Source organism: Haliotis rubra, unplaced genomic scaffold (assembly GCF_003918875.1).
Source record: "Haliotis rubra isolate DU_JTF1 unplaced genomic scaffold, ASM391887v1 Scf324, whole genome shotgun sequence".
In the NCBI taxonomy this organism is placed as follows: Eukaryota; Metazoa; Mollusca; class Gastropoda; order Lepetellida; family Haliotidae; genus Haliotis; species Haliotis rubra.
This window is the reverse complement of record NW_025766996.1, coordinates 168,854-187,005: the sequence shown is the minus strand read 5'-3', so window position 1 is coordinate 187,005 and position 18,152 is coordinate 168,854. Positions and strand designations below refer to the sequence as shown.

At 41.2% G+C, this 18,152-nt stretch overlaps 1 protein-coding gene across 1 annotated transcript; it reads right to left on the bottom strand.

Annotated features, from left to right (window-relative positions):
• Nucleotides 1–9,725: 9,725 nt before the first annotated feature.
• On the bottom strand, nt 9,726–17,558 carry LOC124283872 (AP-3 complex subunit sigma-1-like). Its single transcript, XM_046719893.1, has 6 exons — nt 17,386–17,558; nt 16,455–16,546; nt 15,145–15,256; nt 13,993–14,064; nt 12,714–12,821; nt 9,726–10,497 (listed from the first exon to the last, which is right to left on the bottom strand). The coding sequence occupies exons 1-6, from the start codon at nt 17,452–17,454 to the stop codon at nt 10,378–10,380; spliced, it is 573 nt and encodes a 190-aa protein (XP_046575849.1). The 5' UTR covers nt 17,455–17,558; the 3' UTR covers nt 9,726–10,377.
• Nucleotides 17,559–18,152: the final 594 nt, after the last annotated feature.

Below are 18,152 nucleotides of genomic sequence, written 5' to 3'. Positions count from 1 at the left end.
TTATATACAAGGGATATGTCACTCACTCGATGAAGCCAGTGACGGGGTCTTCAAGGTATATGATGTCACTGACGGGTCTTCAAGGTATATAATGTCACTGACGGGGTCTTCAAGGTATAATGTCCCTGATGGGGTCTTCAATGTATAAAATGTCACTGATGGGGTCTTCAAGGTATAATGTCACTGACGGGGTCTTCAGGGTATAATGTCACTGACAGGGTCTTCAATGTATATGTCACTGACGGGGTCTTCAAGGTATATAATGTCACTGACGGGGTCTTCAAGGTATATAGTGTCACTGATGGGGTCTTCAAGGTATATAGTGTCACTGGCGGGGTCTTCAAGGTATATAATGTCACTGACGGGGTCTTCAAGGTATAATGTCACTGATGGGTCTTCAAGGTATATAATGTCACTGACAGGGGTCTTCAAGGTATATCACTGATGGGGTCTTCAAGGTATATAATGTCACTGACGGGTCTTCAAGGTATATAATGTCACTGACGGGTCTTCAAGGTATATAATGTCACTGACGGGTCTTCTTCAATGTATCAAGGTATATATAATGTCACTGACAGGGTCTTCAAATGTCATGACGGGTGTCACTGACGGGTCTTCAAGGTATATAATGTCACTGACGGGTCTTCAAGGTATATAATGTCACTGACGGGGTCTTCAAGGTATATAATGTCACTGACGGGGTCTTCAAGGTATATAATGTCACTGATGGGGTCTTCAAGGTATATAATGTCACTGATGGGGTCTTCAAGGTATATAATGTCACTGACGGGGTCTTCAAGGTATAATGTCACTGACGATGGGGTCTTCAAGGTATATAATGTCACTGATGGGGTCTTCAAGGTATATAATGTCACTGACGGGGTCTTCAAGGTATATAATGTCACTGATGGGGTCTTCAAGGTATATAATGTCACTGACGGGTCTTCAAGGTATATAATGTCACTGTCACAGTCTTCAAGGTATATAGTGGGGTCTTCAAGGTATATAATGTCACTGATGGGGTCTTCAAGGTATATAATGTCACTGATGGGGTCTTCAAGGTATATAATGTCACTGACGGGGTCTTCAAGGTATATGATGTCACTGTCACTGGCCATGAGTCTTCAAGGTATGTCACTGGTGGGGTCTTCACTGACGGGTCTTCAAGGTATATAATGTCACTGACGGGGTCTTCAAGGTATATAATGTCACTGATGGGGTCTTCAAGGTATATGATGTCACTGACGGGTCTCAAGGTATATAATGTCATATAAGGTGTCACTGTCACTGGGGTCTTCAAGGTATATAATGTCACTGACAGGGGTCTTCAAGGTATATATGTCACTGACGGGTCTTCAAGGTATATAAGCGGGTCACTGATAGGGTCTTCACGGGGTAGGTATATAATGTCACTGACGGGTCTTCAAGGTATATAATGTCACTGATGGGGTCTTCAAGGTATATAATGTCACTGACAGGGTCTTCAAGGTATATATATAATGTCACTGACGGGGTCTTCAAGGTATATAATGTCACTGACGGGGTCTTCAAGGTATATAATGTCACTGACGGGGTCTTCAAGGTATATAATGTCACTGACAGGGTCTTCAAGGTATATGATGTCACTGACGGGGTCTTCAAGGTATATAGTGTCACTGGGGTCTTCAAGGGTCTGATGCGGGTCTTCAAGGTATATAGTGTCACTGACGGGGTCTTCAAGGTATATAGTGTCACTGACGGGGTCTTCAAGGTATATAATGTCACTGATGGGGTCTTCAAGGTATATAATGTCATTGACGGGGTCTTCAAGGTATATAATGTCACTGACGGGGTCTTCAAGGTATATAATGTCACTGACGGGGTCTTCAAGGTATATAATGTCACTGATGGGGTCTTCAAGGTATATAGTGTCACTGACACGGGGTCTTCAAGGTATGGGGTCTTCAAGGTATATAATGTCACTGATTGGGGTCTTCAAGGTATATAATGTCATTGACGGGGTCTTCATGGTATATAATGTCACTGACGGAGTCTTCAAGGTATATAATGTCACTGATGGGGTCTTCAAGGTATATGATGTCACTGACAGGGTCTTCAAGGTATATAATGTCACTGACGGGGTCTTCAAGGTATATGATGTCACTGACGGGTCTTCAAGGTATATATGTCACTGACAGGGTCTTCAAGGTATATAATGTCACTGATGGGGTCTTCAAGGTATATGATGTCACTGACAGGGGTCTTCAAGGTATATAATGTCACTGGACGGGTCTTCTTCAAGGTATATAATGTCACTGACGGGGTCTTCAAGGTATATAATGTCACTGACAGGATCTTCAAGGTATATAATGTCATTGACGGGGTCTTCAAGGTATATAATGTCACTGACAGGGTCTTCAAGGTATATAATGTCATTGACGGGGTCTTCAAGGTATATAATGTCACTGACGGGGTCTTCAAGGTATATAGTGTCACTGACGGGGTCTTCAAGGTATATAGTGTCACTGACGGGGTCTTCAATGTATATAGTGTCACTGACGGGGTCTTCAATGTGTATAATGTCACTGACGGTGTCTTAAAGGTAGATAATGTCACTGGTGGGGTCTTCCATGGTATATACTGTCACCGATGGGGTCTTCAAGGATCTTCACTGGTGGGGTCTTCAAGGTATAATGTCACTGACGGGTCTTGGGGTCTTCAAGGTCTTCAAGGTATATAATGTCACTGATGGGGTCTTCAAGGTATATAATGTCACTGACGGGGTCTTCAAGGTATATAGTGTCAATGACGGGGTCTTCCAAGGTATATAATGTCACCGATGGGGTCTTCAATGTATATAATGTCACTGACGGGGTCTTCAATGAGTGAGTTTAGTTTCAGCAATATTCCAGAGGTATATGTCAGCGGTCTGTAAATAATTGAGTCTGGACCAGACAATCCAGTGATCAACAACATGAGCATCGATCTACGCAATTGGGTTACGATGACATGTGTCAACCAAGTTAGCAAGCCTGACCACCCGAGCCTGTTAGTCGCCTCTTACGACAAGCATGGGTTACTGAAGATCAGTATTCTAACACGGACCTTCACGGGTGTTCGGACCAAGAGACATCAACTGAAGATCAATTCTAACCCTGATCTTCACGGATAGTTTTTCGTTACAAGACCCTATGGGTGTGTATGCATGCACTATTGAAATGCATTTTAAAACATTGTCTATGTTTTTGTTGTTTTATGCCGCATTTGACATATTACAGCTGTACGACACGGTCTGTAAATATTCAAATAGGCTCAGGGACAGTTTATGGAGAAGTCGGGGTGCACAGTTCATTTTCACGAGTTTCAATGGTCATTTTATAAACTTTCAGGATAAAAGGGGGTGGGGGTGCGCACCCCTGCACACGTGCGCGCACACGCACGCACGCACACACACGCACACCTGTATCCGCCTATGCTATTTCACCAAACAATGCTTGTCGTTAGGGACGACTAACGGGATCGGGTGGACAGCCTCTCTGACTTGATTGACACATGTCATCGTAACACAATTGCGTAGGTTGCAGTTCATGCTGTTGATCACTGGATTGTCTGGTTCAGACTCGATTATATACAGACTGCCGCCATATAGCTGGACTATTGCTGAGTGCGCCGTAAAACTAAACTCACTCACTCACTTAATCAATGTCGTACTGAAATTTACGCTTCAAAAGTTCAGAATCTTAACAAAGTGAACCTATTGTTGTTATATACATTAAACGTGTTGTTTCTTACACCTGGCTTCTGCGTGTTCAGTGATACGCTGTTTCCTGACTATAACTGTGCATAACTGTGATTGTTCTACAGTTTGTTCAGCTTGACCTGAGCTACGCTACATATGCATGACCCGGGAGGTCAAATGGCACAAACGGCAGGTCGTTAATAGGGGAGCAGAGAATGTTATTAATGTTGCTTCGTGCGAAGCATACATGGATACATGGATTCGTTACAGAACTTGTCCCGGAAAACAACACTTCTGCAAAAACAATCATTTCATGTTTTAATTGAATTGGTTTATACAGTCATATGCTATCTAGTTTGGTTTACTACCTTTACAACGTGCAGACGTCAGTTACTTTCACAATCCGATTCACTCTCGCTATCACTCTCTACACCCAGTTGCTGCTGCTGCTCGCTGCCTAAAAGCCCGAATCGGAAACATTAAACCATCTTGTAGCTTCTTTTTAGAAGAAAGTTAGGACATTGCTGGCGATATCTGGACACTGAGATGTCAAATGGCGACATTGACTTAAGACCACATTGAAGATTTTTTATCCCCCATCGCGCGTTTAGCGCGAAGCGGGGGATATAGTATTAGGCTCCGCCCGTCCGTCCGTCCGTACGAATTGGAATATCTTAAGGGCCGTTGACTGGATTCTTTTCATATTTGGTTCCTAGGTTCACAGTAAAAGAAAGGTCCCAGTCAGGTTTGGTGACCTTGACCTTCATTTCAAGGTCACAAGGGGACTTTAACGTTTTACCCTTGTCAGCGAGATATCTCAAGAACCGTTCACTGGATTTTCTTCATATTGGACACCAAACTTCATCTAGGGAAGGCACAGGGCCCAGTCGATTTTGGTGACCTTCACATAACTTTCAAGGTCAAGGCGACACTTTGAAGATTTCAGCATGTTAAGGTTGTCAGCGAGATATCTCAAGAGCAGTTCACTGGATTTTCTTCATAGACTTTCAAGACTTCCCTTGGATGTTTTTCAATAAGCAATGTCTTTATTACTAAATTTTTTTTCATACACTAAGACATTTATGTCAAGGTCAAAGTGAGTCTTGAAAATATTTGTGCGTTTGAACAACTACAGAGCAAGATATCAAGAGAGGTTGTCTCGTCATGTTTTTGTTGACATTTAACTTCATCTTAAATTACGACCTTCACTTTCATTACTTTTTTAAGTTTGATTTGATAATTTGCGGCCGGGGATTATGTCACCTTAGTGACAATGCTTGTTTTTTTTGCGTTGGCGGAGCAAAAAACCCCTGAAACCAACCCCCTCCCCCCTTTCAAAATTCCTGGATCCGCCCATGGGTACCTTGTAAGGATGGGAAAGCCGCTATAACTCGGTGGCTGAAAGAGATTGATAATAAGATGTCGTTCAGACTGACATCATGAGCGCCGACCTATACAATTAGCATACAATGACCTGCACCAACCAAGTCAGATTAGTCCCATTGCCTCTCGATCACGACATATATGTGTATACAATTTATATAAACTGAATACATTTACTGATGAATGTAATTGAGAATCAAAAACATATTTACTGCAAGTCAATTGAAACACTATTCCATGGCTTTTCAAAATTCAAATAATTTTTTTAACCTAATTTAAATCGAGGTACAAGATATCATTTTGACTTAAAAAATATATAAGATGGATATAGTGAGTATTGTTTTTCTCTGCTTTTCGCAATAGTTGCTCTTTAAATTGAGAAACTGAGAAGTATTGTAGAAATAAGAATGAAATTAAATGTTGTTTCTCCTTTGATGTTGGGGGTAGTCATCATCATCATCATCATCACATGAAAATGTCTTCGGTGCCTCTGCTGGGGCGAGTCTGTTAGACTTAACAGAAGATCCTAGGTTTGAATTCAGTCCGATGGTTTGTGAGCACCATACCTGCTTGTGGTCTCAGAAAAGTGATAAATGTCAGACACACTGGTTTGGGAGTCACAGTCCCACATAAAGATAATGCGACATGATGATACTGAAATCCCGAATCGAGGTTAATGTGATAATGACCAAAGTTTACCGTTACATGTTTTACAACTATAGAAGTGGTGGCACGTGGTCCTGTGCATAGAGCTCAGGTCACAAATCAGGTGAAGTTATAATAAGCAGCGTTAGGCGCGGAGAGTCTTCGGATGGGTGACCGTGTTTGGCAGCTTGACTCCGGAGAGACTTCTGTCCTTCCCCACAACGAAGCACATGTGATACATGTGGTCTCACCTTAGGCAGTGAGCTTGTTCAAAATTGCCTCTGCTCACCCAGCAGTAAATGGGTACCCGGTGGGGAAAAAGTCATGTGACTATAACCTTCTAGCGACTTACACGCAGATTGGGTTATCTGGGGTAATAATAATCAGATTGTGTGGGCGCTTCGAGCATGCATTGTGCATGGAGCAATGCGCATGAAAATTGGACTATTATTATTATTATAAAGTCAACTATAGAAGCGGTTTAAACTGTATTCAAGTTTATTTCACGGTATGCCAGTATCATGGGGGGAGGAAACCCCAAAGTGATGACGGACGGACGGACAATGGTGCATATGTAAATTTACAGTCAGTGGCCAAAAGTCTGTTCGCAAAACATGTTACGTTGCCCATGTTTTGAGGGGTAGGTTGACTTTGAGAGCGTTTCGCCGTGCTGATAAGCCAACAATGTGATTTGGGGTACAAATTTCACAGGTCACAAAATATGTTTAGCACCGATAATATGCGATTATCTCCCTTGCTTTGTTTATATTTTTGTCGTCTGCTATCATGCCTGTCAACCGAGAATTGACACCTGACCAAAGAAATTTAATTGTTGACTTGAAACAGCAAGGCCAATCAAGCTACAAAATTGCTGATTTGACAGGTATAAACCCAAGAACAATTCAGAAAATTTTAAAACGTTTTCGGGAGCGAGGTTCAGTTAAATCGTTGCCGAGAAGTGGGCGGCCCCGAAAATCGTCACCAAGAAGCGAACGACGGCTTTTTCGTCTTATGAAAAGAAATCGCCGGCAAACACTTGGGGATTTGATAGCAAAATATAACAATCAGGGACCGACTACTCTGTCTTCTCGCACTGTCAGAAGAAGATTGTTCATTGAGGGGTACCGTAGACATGTGGTAAGCAAGAAAATCACCATTTCTCGTGTTAACAGAGAGAAGAGACTCCGATTTTGTCGGACAAAATTGCATTGGGGAAGAAATGAGTGGGATAATGTCATTTTCAGTGATGAGACACAAGTCCAGATCGGGATAGACAGAAAAGTTTCTGTGTGGAGAAAGTCGCATGAGCGGTTACGACCCGATTGTTTGGGGGTTCGTACCGATCATGAACGAAATTCGAAGTTTTCAGTGATGTTTTGGGGGTGTGTGTCTGCGTATGGATGGGAACTTTAACTGTCGTTGATGGCAACATGAACACTGATAAAGTACATTGCCATTCTTGATAACCACTTGTGGCCTGTAGTTGCCAGGCATTTTGTCAACCGCAATTGGATTTTCCAAGAAGACAATGCCCCTTGTCATGTGTCCATTCGGGCTAACCGTTGGAAACAGGAAAATCATATTCCGACTTTGCCGTGGCCCCCACAAAGTCCAGATCTCAATATCATTGAAAATGTATGGAAAACTGTTAAATATCAACTCAAAGCCAGATTAGGTGACATTAACTCCAGACAAGATCTCATCCGTGTGGTGAATGACATTTGGACTGGGCTTAGTCCCGTTTACATTCGTCGTCTATATGACAGTTTACCAAGACGACTCCGAGATGTCCTAAGAGCACACGGTCATATCTCTAAATTCTGAAAATTTGAGGTGAGTACCTTTATTATTTACATAGATACGCGAATTTTAAAAGGGGACCCGACTCCGCTAGAAATAGCCGTGACGTCACCGGTGCGAACAGACTTTTGGCCACTGACTGTAACTTACATCACCATCAACTTAACATTAATGATATCATAGAAATGTCGGAAGTTCTGCATCGTCTTGCATCAGTATAATGGTTTACAAGGCAATTAGAAGGATTTTACTCCACTTCAGAAGCTTTCCGTCGCGATAAGAGGGAATCAGCTTTGAACAATGCCGGGTTCAAGTTTTTTCATCGTTTTCATTGGCTGTTGTCACGAAATGACCCCCACCCCTTTCCAGTATTCAACTCTCAGTTCATTTTGAATCTCTCGTACAAACAACACACACATTCTCTCTCTCTCTCTCACACACACGAGCGCGAGCACAATGTGCGTGACTATGTCTTGTCTGGACTTATGTTTCGTACTACTTGCATACAAACATATTCCACGCTTCAAATTAACAAGCCATTTTAAGCAACACTTGCTTAACCCCTGAATCCAACCTTGGCTCCGCCACTGCAAAACATTAACTTCTATGTGGTCTTGAGTCAATCTCAAAAGTGTGTGTTGGGGGGTGGAAGGAGAGAGGGACAAAAAACAACAACCCCCCAACACACACACATTTTGTGACCTCTTGCACAAAGACATTTTGAATCCTGCTTCGAGTACATTCAAACCGGTTGAGTTGGATCAATTGCAACCAAATTTGAATTTACGTTATTTTTCAAGAGAATGTGGACTATTAATAGTCCTTTATCATGTCGTAGAGAGTGAATGAGAGTTTGGTTTTAACTTTAGACAGTATTCCAGTGAGCGAGTGAATTTAGTTTTATGCCGCTTTTAACAATATTCTAGATGCTAACCTAACACAAGGTATTTTTATCTGCCTGGTGAAAATCTCTACTTTACATGAATTAAACAAATAATTCAGTTCTTGAAAATGTTTGCTTTGCTGAAGACCAATTCTAACGGTCACAGGTTTCAGCATTGATGGTTTGATGGTCACACTCTGTGAATTGTTCGCCATTAGAGTGAGTGAGTGAGTGAGTATAGTTTTACGCCCGTTTTTAAGAATATTCAAGCAATATCACTACGGGGGGACACCAAAAATGGGCTTCACACATTGTACCCATGTGGGGAATCGAACCCGGGTCTTCGCCGTGACGAGCAAACGCATTAACCACCAGGCTACCCCACTTAAAGTGGGAGGAAACTCTGAAATGATACAGGTCTTGGACATCAACCACTCTGATGGATTATGGTACAGATAAACCTAGAAACAATCAGGGTAGACAGGGATTTGATCCCACAGCGATAGGTTGTTGACAAGCCACAGGGACTTCTCTCTCTCATCATCATTGGTTGAAATAAGCATGTGATATTTCAGCTTCATTTGTCAACAGGCTTCTCAGAAGATGTGTGTGATGGACGACTGATACTTGACACAAGCTCACCTAATTTTTAGGTGATGCCAGACCAATTTTATTTCTTGTTTTACAGATTTTTGTCAGAAAACCTAAAGGCAGGAGGAAAAAAAAATATCATCAGCCATAGTAATATTCCTTTTAAATACTAAAAGTATTTAACTTTTGACTTCTCTGATTGGCATTCTAGACTGACTGACTGAGTTTGGTTTTTACGCCGCTTTTAGCAATATTCTAGCAACATCACGGTGGGGGACACCAGAAACGGGCTTCACACATTGTGCCCATGTGGGGATTCGAACCCGGGTCTTCGGGGTGACGAGCCAACGCTTTAACCACTAGGCTACCCCACCGCCCCGGCATTCTAGAAGTTGGGTAGATGAAGAATGAGGACTATATTTTTTTTATGGATATACAACTTCCTTATTCTACATAGGCGATGTTTCGACATAGATTCTAATGTCGTCAAGCAATTTATGAAGTGTATATGGCTAAAAAAAACAATGTAAAAAAATTCTTGTAAGTTTACATTTTTGGCCAATAAGAACATTGGGATTGTATTTTTTGAGCGGAGGAAAATTAAGTTTTTTTTTTTTTCATATTCTTGAATAAATATTACCAGTGGATCCGTAAAACATGAAATAAAATTGGTCTGGCCTGAGCTGAAAAAGAACAAAAATAATGGAGATGTGATATTCTGCCTTTAATAATGGAAACACAAACAGGCACCTTCTCGACATCAAGTCCCATAAGTGATACCCATAAATGATCATGTCTATCACCAAATGATTCAACAAACAGACACACAATGAAGATTGCACTTAATGTACACAAAACAATGCATGCACCTCAACATGCACAAACGGTCATTAATCGTCCTGGTATATTCCAGCTCTAAATCATGTGAAGTGGACTAAGTGAGACCTCAGGAATAATGATATTTTGATCAGGATCAGAGCACAGAATTAAGGATGAAAATCAATGGGTCCCTGTCATAACCTAACATTATTCTTGGTCTGAAGACACTAAATTCAAAACTTTAAGGACACGCAAATTTCTCTTCATTTCAGACACTGATTGATCCAGCATAACCTATATGATTAAAATACATAGACACGATGAAAGTCAGAGCTTGACATTGCCCGCTGGTGGCGAGTCAAGGAGTTTCTGTCCATGACATTGCCAACTGATGGTAACTTATATGATTGATATTCATCGACACATGAAAGTCAGGGCTTGATGTAGCCCATTGGTGGCGAGTCAAGGAATTTCTGTCCTTGACATTGCCAACCAATGGTATCTTTGTGATTGATGTACATCGACACGATGAGGGCAGTTAGAACTTCAGGTTGCCTATTGATGGTAAGTCTGGGAGTTTGATGTCCTTGATCTTCTGTGGAATGTTCATGTCTTTGACGGCCGACACAGCTCGAGCTGGAGCTGCAGCAATACCAGCCTGAAACAAAGAGTCATCCACTTCAGGGTTCGTACAGATTATCAGCCATCACATTGTAGGCCTCTTTAGAGTGAGTGAGTTTTGTTTTACGCCACACTCAGCAATATTCCAGCTATATGGTGGCGGTCTGTAAATAATCTGAGTATGGACCATACAATCCAGTGATCAACAGCATGAGCATCGATCTGCGTAATTGGGAACCAAGTCAGCGAGCCTGACCACCCGATCCCGTTAGTCGCCTATTACGACAAGCATGGGTTACTGAAGATCAATATTCTAACCCGGACCTTCATGGGTAAGCCTTTTTAGAGCCTTTTAAAGCCCCAATGAACAATTTTAAGGATCTATAGACACACATATTTACATAACTAGTTGAATACACACAAGGTTGGGAAAGCCATATTAACTTGACATGCCTCGTGGCTGCACGAGTTGTATGCTCCCAGGGAGTTGAGATTGAAAATATGATGTGACATCTAATAATCAAGGGAAAAGCTTTCAGCATGCATGTAGACTACATAGCTGTACTAGGAAAGTTTTGCTTTGCTATGGAGATTAATTAACACCCAATGTCATTGCAAGGTAATTCATTATGTATTACTTTCATGTAAAATCATAACTTGACAGTTCTGCTAAATATTGGGCCTTTTAGGGCAAATCACTATCAATCAACAATGTTAGTAATCCTCTGTATCTCAGGCATCACATTTTGGTAAACCTACACCAACCCTGGATCCATTCCAATGACTCTTGTGATCTTAAAGCACCCACTCTTGATTTTCAGGGGCTGTGGGGTAACCTAGTCATTAAAATGTTTGCTTGTCAATGTCATGCTGAAGACCCGGGTTCGATTCTTCACATGGGTACAATGTGTAAAGCCCATTCTGGTGTCCCTTGCCATGATAGTGCTGGAATATTGCTAAAAGTGGCATTAAACCATACTGACTCATTCTTGATTTTCATCAGCCACTTTGATTCTCTATGCTACTCTAATGAGCTGATCAATACAAGGGTGAATAACAACAGAAAGGAGCACTATCACCAATTTCAGTGTAAGTCAAACTTGTTGCCATGGAAATGCCAAAAATATTTTATTCAGAATTCCAAAACTACCAAAAGGCACCAGTACACCACGAGATCTATCTATGTGCCAAGTTTGGTGAAGAAATATTGAATGGTGTTAGAGTTCTGCTTCGGAAAAGAGCACAACCACCAATTTCAGTCTAAGTCAAACTTGTTGTCATGGAAACGCCAAAAATATTTGATTCAGAATTCCAAAACTACCAAAAGGCACCAGTAAACCACCAGATCAATCTATGTGCCATGTTTGGTGAAGACATATTGAACGGTTTTAGAGTTCTGCTCCGGAAAAGAGCACTACCACCAATTTCAGTCTAAGTCGAACTTGTGCCATGGAAACGCCAAAAATATTTGATTCAGAATTCCAAAACTACCAAAAGGCACCAGTACACCACCAGATCAATCTATGTGCCATGTTTGGCTTACTCGACATATTGAACGGTTTTACAGTTCTGCTCCGGAAAAGAGCACTACCACCAATTTCAGTCTAAGTCGAACTTGTGCCATGGAAACCCCAAAAATATTTGATTCAGAATTCCAAAACTACCAAAAGGCACCACTACACCACCAGATCTATCTATGTGCCAAGTTTGGTGAAGACATATTGAACGGTTTTAGAGTTCTGCTCCGGAAAAGAGCACTACCACCAATTTCAGTCTAAGTCGAACTTGTGCCATGGAAACACCAAAAATATTTTATTCAGAATTCCAAAACTACCAAAAGGCACCACAACACCACCAGATCCATGTATGTGCCAAGTTTGGTGAAGAAATATTGAACGGTTTTAGAGTTCTGCTCCGGAAAAGACAAATGTGCCTGACGGACGGACGGACGGACAGACGGACGGACGGACGGACGGAGTCCATTTTAATACCCCCCGCAAAACGCGTTGCGGGGGATAATAAGCCTCAATGTTGGGTTGGTGATATCAACAACCTGAGTGGTGTAGTGGTTACAGTGTCCGCCCAGAGAGTGGAAGGTCACGGGTTCGACCCCCGGCTGCGTCATACCAAACGTTAAAATATGGTACTTGTTGGTCCCTGCCTGCCGTTTGGCATTAATGGGTAGGGGATCTGGGGTTGCTGTAATGCTACCAATATGCCAGCCCAGGGGAGGATGAATGTTTGTGTGACTACCTCTTGTTTCTCCATCTTGTTCTGCTCCTCGATGCGGGTGAGAATCTCCGTCATGTTCGTCTCCAGCACCATACCACCCATCACCAGCTCCGCCAGGATGTAGTGGACCTGAGTGAGTGAGGGAAAAAGAAGGGATTTAAGGCCAAAAAAATTATATGTCCGTTTTCTGTTACATGCTTTTTAAAAATAGGGTAGGTTGGTTGATTTTATCTCTATTTTTCACTTTTAATTTTTTTAGCAGCACCAGGTGGGCACCTGAGAATGTCTTCAAGGATACCATATCATGTTGTTACAATGCCTTGTGATGAAACATTGAAAGATTTTTATATCAAATCATTATTTATGTTATTCATTTGCAGGTTTTGTCAGTGAGAGGCCATTATAACACTTCAATGCAATCCATTCAATGCAATCCATCCATGCAAACGTACACTGAAAAACATGAAAATATCATACTCCACTTGGATGAAAATGATGAGTTGAAATGCACTCCAGTCATGATTTTGACTTGGTTAAAAATAGGTTTAGTGTTGATCGGGTAACCGTGAACTGACATTTTTATTTGGGGGGGGGGCGCTAAGTAGAAATTCAAACTAACGCCGTTAGGATTAATTTTGTTTGACGTGAAAGGAAAGTTCAAAGTGATATTTACCCAGTTTTAAAAATAAGACTGAAACAATATTTATCAAACACTTTATTTTGACGAACATAACTGGCTCACCCATGTCCAAAACTTTCACTAGTTTCACAGATGGAAGTGTTGTTAATGGTTTACACAATAGAACGAGACACATTCTTTTAATAATATCAAATAACCACATGCAAAATAATTCAGAAATTTGTTCCTTCTCCAAGAAGATGGGACTGGTGTAAATTTGGGTGTCAAATCGAAACAAATACGAAAAAATTGTATGGTATGGCATCTCTGGTAGCCGACTCACATGGGGAAGATAAATTCTTAGTTAGCTGATCCACTGTGACACATGTACCAGTGTGTGTGAGCCTATGTATGTGGAGTTACAGATAGATACATCCCAGCATATGCCCATCAAGATTTGTTGATTTAGTCCGTTTGATTTCATTTTAGACCGATGAATTGCTCACTAACACAAAATCTAATAATTGTAACAAAACCAAATTTTGCACAGTCCCGTGAAATCGACAAAATCTGATGATTTGTCTCATAATTTTGGACACCCGAATAAAACATTGTTTAACAAACGATCATTACTTTGTTGTCTCTTTTCGTTATTTCTTACGAGGGGGACCACACACATACCTTGTCGACATGGAAGATTAAGTCCAGCTCACAAACGTTCTCAAAACACTTGTCTAGCGTCTCCACAAATACCTGCAACAACAGACATCTGAATCACGTGGTGCCACAAACAAAATGTTCAGCATATTCAATTTTATGTCAGATTATTGAAAGGGACTAAATGACTGTCATGTTCCCATACTCTCACAAATTTTGATGTACTGGTCAAACCTGGTGTGTCATACAGAAACTTTGCGTTGAACTCGCAAATAAGTTGTGTCGAAATCACAGTCGGGTTGTGTCGACGTCACGGTCAGGTTGTGTCGGACTCACAGTCGGGTTGTGTCGATGTCATGGTCAGGTTGTGTCGATGTCACTGCGAGGTTGTGTCGGACTCACAGTCAGGTTGTGTCATGGTCAGATTGTGTCGGACTCAGTCGGGTTGTGTCGATGTCACGATCAGGTTGTGTCGGACTCACAGTCGGGTTGTGTCAATGTCATGGTCAGGTTGTGTCAGACTCACAGTTAGATTGTGTCGGACTCACAGTCGGGTTGTGTCTGAATCACAGTCAGGTTGTGTCAGACTCACAGTCAGGTTGTGTCGGACTCACAATCGGGTTGTGTCAATGTCATGGTCAGGTTGTATCAGACTCACAGTTAGATTGTGTCAGACACAGTCAGGTTGTGTCAGACTCACAGTCGGGTTGTGTCAGACTCACAGTCAGGTTGTGTCAAAATCACAGTTAGGTTGTGTCGGACTTACAGTCAGGTTGTGTCAGACTCACAGTCAGGTTGTGTCAGAATCACAGTCAGGTTGTGTCAGACTCACAGTCAGGTTGTGTCGGACTCACAGTCAGGTTGTGTCGATGTCACGGTCAGGTTGTATCAGACTCACAGTTAGATTGTGTCAGACACAGTCAGGTTGTGTCAAAATCACAGTCGGGTTGTGTCAGACTCACAGACTCACAGTCAGGTTGTGTCGGACTCACAATCAGGTTGTGTCAGACTCACAGTCGGGTTGTGTTGGACTCACAGTCAGGTTGTGACAAACACACTTATTCTTATCCCGATAAACTCTTAGTATATTTATATGACTACACAGTTTTTGTGTTTTGTGCTCTGGGTTACAGGGGATAAAACAAGTAACTGTCAGGTTGACATCAGTACACTGACCTGTATCAAGTCCAGAATCCCCAGTTCACTTTCCGAGGAGTCCACACAGAACACGAAGTACAGCGTGGCGTAATGACGGTAGATCAACTTGTAATCAGAGCCTCCGATGAGCCTGAAGTGGATTAAACATCTTGGTGACTTAAGTGTATATACACTTAAGTGCAACATAAGTGTATATACATGAGTGAGTAAGTTTAGTTTTACGTTGCTTTTAGCAATATTCCAGCAATATCACGGCGGGGGACACCAGAAACGGGCTTCACACATTGCACCCATGTGGGGAATCGAACCCAGGACTTCAGCATGACGAGCAAACGCTTTAACCACTAGGCTACCCCACCGCCCCTGTATATACATGAACTTTTAGCACATCACGATTTCCCCAATTTCATTGTGGGGGGGAATCTTTGTTTGAAATGCAAGAAAAATCCTTAGGTTGCTTGGTCTGTAAATAATCAAGTCTGGACAATCCAGAGATCAATATTGTGAGCAAATATCTACACCGTCAGGGTCGGAGTGCATGCTATGAACCTGTTCTGATCACCCAATCAACTCGGTTGCCTGTTACAAACATTGCAGATTATCAGGGAACCATTCGAACACAGAATCCCCACATGGGTACAAATGACCCACAAACACAGTGTTTCTGCTAGTTTTTTAACAGCTGGTCACCGTGTCCCACGATCTCCTAATTTATCGGTCCTGCATGAAATCTGCCGGTCACAGTCTGAATTAAATTTCCATAATTTACTAGGTCTTAGCTTTGAAGACTGATGGCAACTTCCCCAAATTGGAGAGCTTTGTCTGCTTTCCACTTGCCATTTGAACAAATACATGGTTGTTAACAATTGGATAACATCGATATTTTCAGTCATTTCTCATGACAAAAGCAATTATTGTGACATTTCGAGGTACAAAATACATTGATCATTTCCGAATGACTGTCAAACTGACCAATCACATTGCGCATAGCATAATGAATTAAGAAGGAAACCTTGTCTCACACACAAAAATCGTAAGTAGCCGATTCTAATTTCTATTATTAGAGGATTATTTTAGCAATTATAATTTAATTTTGGTAACATTTTAAGCAGGACAAAAAATACTTTTTGTATTTTACTGGACACAGTGACCGATAGCCTCCAAATTTATCAGTCCTGGGCCAAAATCCAGTATATACTGGAGAACGGAAACATGTAACTCATTCAGCAGCAAACTGTCAGTTCTGACCCGGAATAATATGGCCCGTAGTGTGGTACATTGTAAAGAGTAATCTTTAATTTTAAAAATGACACTGAAGACATCCTTACGTTCCCCCTTCCAAGAAGTTGCAGACATTGTCGTCCCTCTTTGACACGAGATGAAATGTTTCCCTGATGATCTGTTGCTGAATGTCTTCTGCCTGTAAAAAATGCCAACAAGAACATCAACATAAAATACAACATGAAGTGTTGAAAAACGTATGGATGTAAATATTGTTCACAGCTTGTGAGTTCTCTTGTAATTGTTGTGTTAAGTTGTGTTAATAATTTTTGTATATTTATAAATAATATTTGGGATGGTGGAACGGGAGGAACTCTTACCATTACGTGTAAATTATCAAGTCTTTACGAGGCATATTCTTTGCGTTTGTTGTTTAACATTGCAACTAGGTTAGCACTACATCACAACGAGTCAATTTGCACAGCATGTGACGTTTGTCTAGTTGTAAGCAAACACAGTAGCAGTTAAGCCAAGTTGAAACCATTGTGCTTATCTATAGGCCTCAACTCAAAAGTGTTTTGGAGTCTGGTGTGTGTGTGTGTGTGTGTGTGTGTGTGTGTGTGTGTGTGTGAGTGAGTGAGTGAGTGAGTGAGTGAGTGAGTGAGTGAGTGAGTGAGTGAGTGAGTGAGTGAGAGAGAGAGAGAGAGAGAGAGAGAGAGAGAGAGAGAGAGAGAGAGAGAGAGAGAGAGAGAGAGAGATGCCTACTGTGTAGTATTTACATGGATTAAAGTGAGGGCCAATACTGAAAAAGGGGTGTGTCATTTCAGGAACAGCATCGAGAAACAATAGGATATCTATTGAGGATTGGAAAAGATCTGGTACGATATACTGATCATAATGACAAGAGCGAAATAGTCAATGAAAACGACAGCCATGTCGATGATACCAAGTGCTGCAAAACATTTCAGTTTACAGAGTGGAAAAATGAAATTCAGACATCTTGAAATGCGATAGGGAAAATTCAGACGCTATACTCACGTAGTGCTGATAAAATCGACTCATTCGAGGCTTCCCATGGTTATTAAATACGAGAATGGCCTTAATCATAGTGAAATTTGAAAATAAAAAGGTACCAAAACGCTAAATGTCCATACTAAACACTTTCCCCAACACAGCTGGTGACTGACACTATCACTTCCGGTAATGACAAGGGAGGCTACTCTTGTCTGCTTATCACTTCTTAAAATGTGTGCGTTTTTCATCAAAATTGGTCGATCCAACCTGTGTATTTGTCGAAAATCTTTGATTTTCGTAACTCATTGCAACTGGTCGTATTTTAACGTTTTTTAATAAATGAAGTAACAAGAGCCAACAAACTATATGATTAAAACGCTAAGAAACCCTCAATATAGGTCATTTCTATTTAACGATGAGCCAAGTATTTGGCACATGGGCTTGTATTGCTGAAAATAATACGTCCTGGGTCCTACAAGCGTACACTGATATCCATATACATATAAAGAAGTCATTTTTTATATGTATATGGATATCAGTGTACGCTTGTAGGACCCAGGGCGTATTATTTTCAGCAATACAAGCCTCTGTGGTATTTGGAAAATGTTTTTCCTTGATGTAAATACTTTTCTTAGTTTTTTTTATCCAAAGTTTGAAATTGTGGCATTGGGAATGAAAACTCGGAATAGTTATCTATATAGTTATTAGAAATAATATTTACTTGATTTTGTTTGATTTTTGTGTATTTTATTTAATTTGTATTCACAATATTGCAAATTTATATGCTATAT

What these genes read in the sequence shown, in the direction of transcription:
- LOC124283872 (XM_046719893.1), bottom strand. Translation starts at nt 17,454, where the DNA reads ATGATTAAGGCCATTCTCGTATTTAATAACCATGGGAAGCCTCGAATG. An exon ending in GTCGATTTTATCAGCACTAC is followed by an intron (nt 16,547 to 17,385) that starts GTGAGTATAGCG and finishes CATTTTTTACAG; the next exon opens with GCAGAAGACATTCAGCAACA. An exon ending in GGATTCTGGACTTGATACAG is followed by an intron (nt 14,065 to 15,144) that starts GTCAGTGTACTG and finishes CTGTTGTTGCAG; the next exon opens with GTATTTGTGGAGACGCTAGA.